The sequence below is a fragment of the Coffea arabica genome, chromosome 4c (assembly GCF_036785885.1).
Source record: "Coffea arabica cultivar ET-39 chromosome 4c, Coffea Arabica ET-39 HiFi, whole genome shotgun sequence".
Taxonomy (NCBI): domain Eukaryota; kingdom Viridiplantae; phylum Streptophyta; class Magnoliopsida; order Gentianales; family Rubiaceae; genus Coffea; species Coffea arabica.
The window spans coordinates 1,209,117-1,217,022 of NC_092316.1; the positions used below are offsets into that span (position 1 = coordinate 1,209,117).

At 38.6% G+C, this 7,906-nt stretch overlaps 1 protein-coding gene across 1 annotated transcript; it reads right to left on the reverse strand.

The window, feature by feature from the left end:
• Window positions 1-3,522: 3,522 nt before the first annotated feature.
• Window positions 3,523-7,699, reverse strand: LOC113741828 (protein Brevis radix-like 2). Its single transcript, XM_027269470.2, has 5 exons — window positions 6,936-7,699; window positions 6,397-6,794; window positions 4,890-5,025; window positions 4,262-4,656; window positions 3,523-3,908 (listed from the first exon to the last, which is right to left on the reverse strand). The coding sequence occupies exons 1-5, from the start codon at window positions 7,068-7,070 to the stop codon at window positions 3,830-3,832; spliced, it is 1,143 nt and encodes a 380-aa protein (XP_027125271.1). The 5' UTR covers window positions 7,071-7,699; the 3' UTR covers window positions 3,523-3,829.
• Between the last annotated feature and the right edge of the window lie 207 nt (window positions 7,700-7,906).

The window sequence follows — 7,906 nt, forward strand, 5'->3', positions numbered from 1 at the left end:
AAAAATCTAGATGCATGTAGGGCTGTCAACGAGTCAGGTTTGGATCCGGACCCAATAGTTTTTTTCGGATGTAGATTAAGCAATAATTTCATTACCGGAACTCAAATTCAGACCCGTTTACTCTCATAAAAAAACGAGTTAGATACAGAATATATGATTTCAATTCGTGTTCGACTCGGACCAAGAATATATCTTTTACCAAATTAACAAATCCTAATCTTGTTGGGGCCATATTTTTAAATACAATAATATTTCTAATTACATTAATTTTGTTAGGTTTTATTTTTTTAGGTAGACTTGGATCCGATCTGGGATCCGTTGAACTCGATTTCAGAACCCTAAGCACAAGATTCATTGTGTATACGGGTCTGGTCCGAAATTGGCACATTATAACGAGTCTGGGTTTGAAATTTTTAATTTTGACCCGTTAATAATCCTAGATACATGGTCTCGTTCATATTGCAATTTTTTTTTTATAGTTTTTATTTAAAAAATACATATGTGAGGTAGAAGAGGTTGTTGAGAAATGTGTAAGGAAAATTTTCCAAAAAAAATGTAGCAATCCAAATATGCTGATTTTCTCTTGAAAATAATAAACCTACTTAATAGGTGATCATGCAAATAAGTCTCCAAACCTTTGTGCAAAAGCAAAAGAAAGTCGAAAATAATTTTAAAAAAAAAGTGAAAAAAAGGAAACGCTCGTTGTATACTTACAGAGCGTTTCAAAACTTGCATGGGCCAAGTGGATCCTGTTGGATGTTTTAGTAGTCATTCAGGCAGCGAAGACTATAAAAACAGGCTTCTATTGGAGCAAAGAGCCTGGTCCAAAATCCACTTGCCCAAAATGGATAAGTCCTACGTTAGAATATGCGTACATTGGGAGAGTACAGGATTACGGGCGGAGTCTTCTTACATTTTTTCTTTATTTGGAGAAGCTTCTTGTAGTCTACTTCTGCCTACTGTAGTATCAGATATTTCTTCAAGTATGGTAGTAATAAACAGCATTTACTCCGTGAATTTTCATTTGATTTCAAATCTTTCTAAATAGGGGTTTTTTTTTTCCCAACAACGATACATTATATAACCTACTCTATTCTAATCTAGGGGAAGGGAGAGCTTAAGGAGACTTGTGTTAGGGGGTAGTGGGTATACAAATCCAACTAGATTAAAGTAGTGCTATGACACTACCTTTAGATTTTTTTTGGCTGCAGGCGAGGGTTCAAACTTTACCTATAACCCAACGGGAGATTTAAGTCTTTCTTTAGTAGCCGCTGAGCTAAGCTCAATGGTTTCTAAATAGGGTTTTGCCTTGACAAATCATTATAGCATGACCCCGTCTATTTTAACTTTCACGAACTCCTTTGTCCTATGACATTTTGCTTCTCAATTTGAATCTACCTCGCTGTTAACTCTAATGTCTAATTCTAAAACAGCAAGAAAGTACAAATGACACAGATGATTGTTTTCACTGAAAAAAGTACTATGAAAACAGTAAATTATACTTTTCATTTATAATTTATATATGAAAGTTAAATTTTAAATTTAAATTTTACATAATTATTATTTATCCAACACTTACACTATCAATCCAAAAAAGATTAATCCTTATTTTTTTTATGTGAAGTAGTTTAACATTAACAGTGTAGCTATAAATTCAACCAAACCTCTAATATTTTTCACTAATTTCTTTATTTATCAAACAACTCCTTTACTAAATGCATAATGAAAACTGGACTACTTTTCCATCTCATTCGTTGTATATAATTAATCGATAAGAAAACACTGCGTACTATTATTACTTGTGATCATTGACTCATTAGAATTAGAAAAGGGTGATTAGAAAGTGTTCCTTCTTGGGAGCTTAGAACTTTTTTTTGGGTTAATTACATTTACCTCCCTTGAGGTTTAACCAAATTATCATTTACTCCCTGAAATTTACACAAACTACAAAAAGGTCCCTCAAATTGAAAGATGTATAACAGATACACCCTTCCTGTTAATTTGTTGCTGTTGACTGTTAAGATTATAATGATGCCATCATACAAATTTAATGAAATGCCTAGATTGCCCCTAAATCCATAACCTTCCCCTTCCCTTCGTTGCTTTTCTTTAAAACCTAACCTACTTCATTTACCACCGTTGACATAACTATGGCAGCAAAATCATCGAGATATATTTATCGATACCCACGTTCATGATCATTTTCTTGGTGAGCACGTTTTCATTGTCAAAATCATGATAAATTTATAGAAATTTAATTGCCTTCATCTCTATTATTCTCATAACAACCATCTTTTAACTCCGTTCTAAGCAGAGAAAAACCCCATTTGATAATATCAAACCCAATGACCAACTATAGATATAACCTAGAGTTGAAAAAATGATTATTTGGAACTCTAAATACCCGCCTGAATCAAGTCAGATCCTGGTTGATAACCGTTAATTCCTCGCTACCAATTTTAGTGAGTTTGAGATTTTACTTGTCTCTGGATTGGTCGATATGATTGTAGTAGTTGCAAAGAAGGGAAATACAACAAACAAGATTATTGGCCGACAAAGGGTAACAGACTTGTAGAGACTCTTTTGTGGTGGATTGAGTGAACTTTTACATTACTTCTATAAATTTTCTTTCATCGCTCAATTGTCGGTTTCCTTTTTTCACTCTATTTTTTTTTTCCATTCCTTTCTTTGCTTTTCACATTTTAATTTCTTTTTTGTTTTCTAGGCTTTCCTTCTTTCTTCATTTTCTTTCTTTTGTTCCTTTATGCACATATTTTATCAAATTTGATTATTACATGCTTGGTTTTATTTTTTTCGTTTATACTGGTTAAAAACTGTTTTATTTAAGTGGCAAACTCTTAGTTTAATTTGTTATTATTGAAACCACCTTCGATTTTTTAACAGTAAGTTTTTTCTAACTACAAGTTTTTACAGAGAGGGTAAATATGACATTTTTACTACTTCTATTTAAGTGTCTTTGACGGGGTTATTTAAAAAGGAGGTACTTGTAATATTACCAAACCACAGGCATTTAATGGTAGTTTGATCAAACCACAAAGGAGGTAGATGTAATTAACCCTTAAAAATTATGATGGAAATCAATAAGGGTTATTCAGACTTTTGGCTATTTCCGTTACTTATAAGTGACATAAGTTAGTGTGGGGGAGGAATCGTTATTTGGTCAGATCTCAGGAATCGACTCGTTATTTGGTCAAATCTCAAGGGAGGTAAATGTAATTAACCCTTTTTTTTTTAAGGCAAGAACATGAGAAAGATGAACTTGTATGAGCCACGCCAGAACGCCTGTGCAGCTTGGCCAAGACGTCAAGAGACCACAAGGTCATTTTGGAACTCCAAAAATGTCCAGAAACAAAACTGCATAATGCCATCACCAATGCTGAGGTACATCCCGCTACTTGCTAGGCTTGCGGTTAATTATTCGCCAATGTGTTTTACTTTTCTTGGCGCAACTTGTTGGTTTGCAGATTGAGAAATTACCGTGTTGGCGAGATACAGCATTAGTAAAAGTACAGCCAGAAACATTTACTATGAGTCGAGTTCTAAACCACTTTTTCTCATTATACACATTGGTTTCTATAAACCAACCACCACTTCAATCATTACATAAACCAATGAAATTAAAAGTAGCGCAGAGGAGGGAAAAAGAAAAAAAAAAAAAAAAAACAGCCGGTGAAGAGAAAATCAATCGCATAGACACATAACAAACCTAATTGAAGTGGCAGCATCACATTTATAGCAATTTGTAGATAGATTTGACGACCAAGCAGTAGAAGAATGTAATTGTCTGCCCTCGAGGTTTATTGCTAAATTACAAGTATTGTTCTTGAATCCTGGCTCTATTTGCTTCCCACCACAATCTTGCCTGCATTTCTCCAAATCTTTCTCGGCTGCACGCAAAGAATTACAACCAAATAAGATTACAATGCCTGATGCTTCTGAATGTGAATTGTATCATCACAGCCACCAGACAAATGTCCAATATTTGATCAGAAAACATATCAGGAAAAATTTAACCCCAAAAGATTGTCCAGTCTGAGGGATGGTTCCTCTTCTTATGGACTGGTCAAATAGTGTAGTTGATCTAGGTATGCACAGCATTTGCAATGACTTGTAAGTCATCCGGGTGTTCTAGTTCAAAAAACATGGCACACAATGTTCCAACGAAGACATTTTGTGCTAAAGGCCGATTGTTCTGACAAGCAGTTCAATGTGGGTGAAAGTGTAGAGGAGAACCACTTACCTAAATCGGACCCGTCTAAGTTCTCTGTTTCCACCTGGCAAGGCCCTGATTGTTATGTAAACTCCAGGCTCATCTTGCTCAACCCACTCGGATTCCATATCACTGGCATTGCTAACTGACAGCTCTCCCGAGCAGTCAGCTTCTCTAGATAAACTACTCCGTGCAGAAGCATCGATGGATGATGTCTCAGTTCTTGCAGCACTGACGCTTGAAAGTTTTGGGGTTGAAGTAAGCCCCGCTGACTCGTAGTAAGTACGAGGATGCATAGGGTGGTTTTCAAGTGAATCTGACGAATAATGGCCCATCCCAAGTGCACGGTGGAAATTTCTGGGTAACCGTTCTTTGTTTAGTGGTGGTGTTGCAGGGCTGTCTTCAGCAGATTCCATTTTTGAGATCTGAATCAAAAGAAATTACTCAACAACCAGTGCCATAGATATTAGATACATGAGTTGCATGCTGTGAATGGCACATAATTGCTAATGTTTACAATGCGAATAAAAAACTGTTCAAGTTTTCATTTTTTTATCTTTAACTCAATATAAAATCAAGCAGTTATTAAGCTCTAAAATACATATTTCCAAGAATACGGGGAACACGGTAAGATCACTAATAGGCCGAAAAGATGCACCTCATCTTCAGATCTTGGTGGAGTTGGCAGCGGTACTGCTTGCTGATTGAACTTCTGGACATTGTATAGCTCCATTACCTTGTCATAGTTCTCCGCCCACCATCGTTGAGCTTGCCATTTGTTAAACATCTCACGACTGACACCATCAACAAAGCAATAAGATACCATATCAGTTACATTTGACATCAAAGAATCCAGAAATGTTTACCATGCAACTGATCATAACTTTCGGTCCCCAGAAAGCAAAATGATAAGGAGAAGGAATACACTATTCTATTGGGAGGGGGAGTAAAGTAACAACAGTCAAGGCCGTTGTGGTTGAAATATGAAAGGTTCCAAACTAGCGAACTTTACTGTCCATCACTTGAGATTCAGCAAGTCAGTTATTTAACGTCCTTAGCAGAATTTCTTGTTCTATTTAGGCCTTAGGGACAATACGAAATTAAGCAGGATCAACATAAGCTCGAGATGGTCACATTCATCAGACCTCAGGAATCTGGATCAGCAATAATAGGCTCCAGGTGTCACCATTATCGGGCCTTTGGAACCAGGATCGGCAATAATTGGCATCAAGACCGACATTTCAAATCAGAAACTTGTTTATGCTGCATGGTTTAACACGAGAATAATTTTTACTACAAATTCCGTTCATAAACAGGACAAGAGTTTCATGAATGGAACACAAAATTGGGTTCTGCATTTGATTTATGACTCTGTTTCTTTATGATTCACTCGATTAATTCAACTAAATAAGCTGCACTGAGCGCAGCAGCTGAGGGAAGACTTTAGTTACCAGTTAACCTCTTCCTTTATTAAGCTTTTGGTGCTTACAATAATGTAAAAGTTAACCTCTTCCATTAGGAATGAGACTTGAGAGCGAGAGACCGGTCCCCGAATCCGATGCTTTAAAGTTTCCTAGCTTTAGGATTCAATGCCGGCAGATTTCGACAGTAGGGCAGCCGTAGAAGTGAATTTTTATATGTCCAGTCATAGCCCCTTACCCCCTAAATTAAGGGTCAAGACCCACTTCTCTTGGGGCAGGCCCGCTTTCCATAAAACCGGGACTGGTGGATCACAATAATGTGCCTTCACATGCCATATTATTCGATCAACCGCATCGCTGTTAAAACAATTATAGTAATACAACTTCCCAGTCCCCTCCGCCCCTGACCTTCTCTGAAGCGAATAGTAATAGAACCCGACAATATTGACTGCCCCAACATAATTCATGCAGTGTCATCATTATCACCACCATTATGCATCACTCTCCAACAAATAACGACTTTGATAATTAGATCCAGAAAACTTTTGTTACCCGCTTTTATGACACCGGTGAACCAGGGTTCTGTTCCCTGGTTCCGTTCTGTTGTTCTTCGCAATTATTGACCGTAGACGGGGATTTCCAATGTTGCACCAGACGAGCCTAAACTATATTTGAAAAAAAAGAAAAAAAAGAAAGAGTAGAGAAGCTAAACAAAGAAGAAGGAAAACTGAAAAGTTGCAGTACCTGAAGCGAATTCGTTTGAGATCATTCCCTCCTTGAGGAAGCGAAACAAATGTGATAAGGACGCCAGGCTCGACCTGAGCGACCCATTCCTTGGGCTCGTCTTCTTCCATAAACACGACCGACTCAGTCCGGCCGCTGACGGAGGCGGGCGTGGTTTCGCCGCTGGAAGGCACTTTCAATCTGGATTCCATTTCCCTCCCCCAGGGCCGCCTAGGCGTAGAATTGGAGCTACCAGCAGCAGCAGCAGCTCTAGCGTAGGAGAACTGATAGCGGCCGGAGACAGAGCCGGGTTCGGAATCGGCGCAGCCATCCCCGCGGTTATTGTGGTGGTTGGAAGAGCCAGAACAGGGCTTGCAGTTCTTGTACGCACCCGAAGCCTTTATTGCAATGTCCTTGATCTAAAACACATTAATAGTAATAATAATGCCTAATGATCAACAAATGTAAAACTGGAATGAAAATAGTACTCCGTAGAGAATTATGTAGCAGAATGAAAAGGGCAGAGTAATGGATGGATTATGGATATCAGACTACAGTACTTGAGAAGTGAGGGCTTTGATGGCTTGTCTAGTGGAGGGAGTGGAAATAGCGGCGGCGTCGTCGTCATCATGCTGGGGTTGGGGAAGAGATGCGGCATTGAGGTGTTGCTTAGAGCAAGCTATGCAAGTCAACATTATTTGCTGCTTGATTGGACCAGAGCTGCGCGCCGAGGAATTGAGAATGTAGAATAATTTTGATCTCCCCTAGTAAATAGTAGTAAATCAAAGTTTAGCTTTCGCCCCCGGGGCCCGGCGGGGGGGGGGGTGGGAATCTGAAACAAAAGCAGGCAGCCAACTCGTGGTACCGGGGAAAAAAGTGGGTCAGCAAATCAATGGAGGAGTACATGTACTCGGTAATTTGATCAGGGCATGATCAAGTGCGAAGGAAAAACGGCGAGGACGACTCAAGTTATGTTATGAAGCATGAAGGGTCGGTTCAGAAAATTGCAGTAGAGGTTGGAGAAGGAGAAGATTGGAGAGAGAGAGGTGAGAGATGGCGGAGGCGTTAATGGCCGGGGAAGTAATATAGGAGTAATAATAATACAAATAGAATAGGCGCGGACATTAAGAGGGGAAGGGAGGGGGTGTTGGATGGTCTGGTCTGGGGCGATTAATTTAAGAGGAGAAGAAGAGTTGTTGGAGGAGTGAGATTAGCATCGGACATGGACTTAAGACTTAAGAGAGGTGGATCGAAGTTGCCGTTAGCTTCATTTGCTGCAGGATTCCTTCCATTTATTATTATTCTATTCCCTGTCTGCCTACTCTCCCTCCATCACACTGCCTCGTTGGATATCATCTTTCTTTCATTAAAAATCTAAAACCGAATCAAATACTACCACTGACACTAGTTACTGGCAGCTGGGAGGAGTTCATAATAACGCATAGAATTGTTTGATGTGATTCTTTTCCATCTACTTCTACTTCCACGCTGTTGACTGCTTTAAAAGAAAAAAAAAAATAATAGTAGTAAT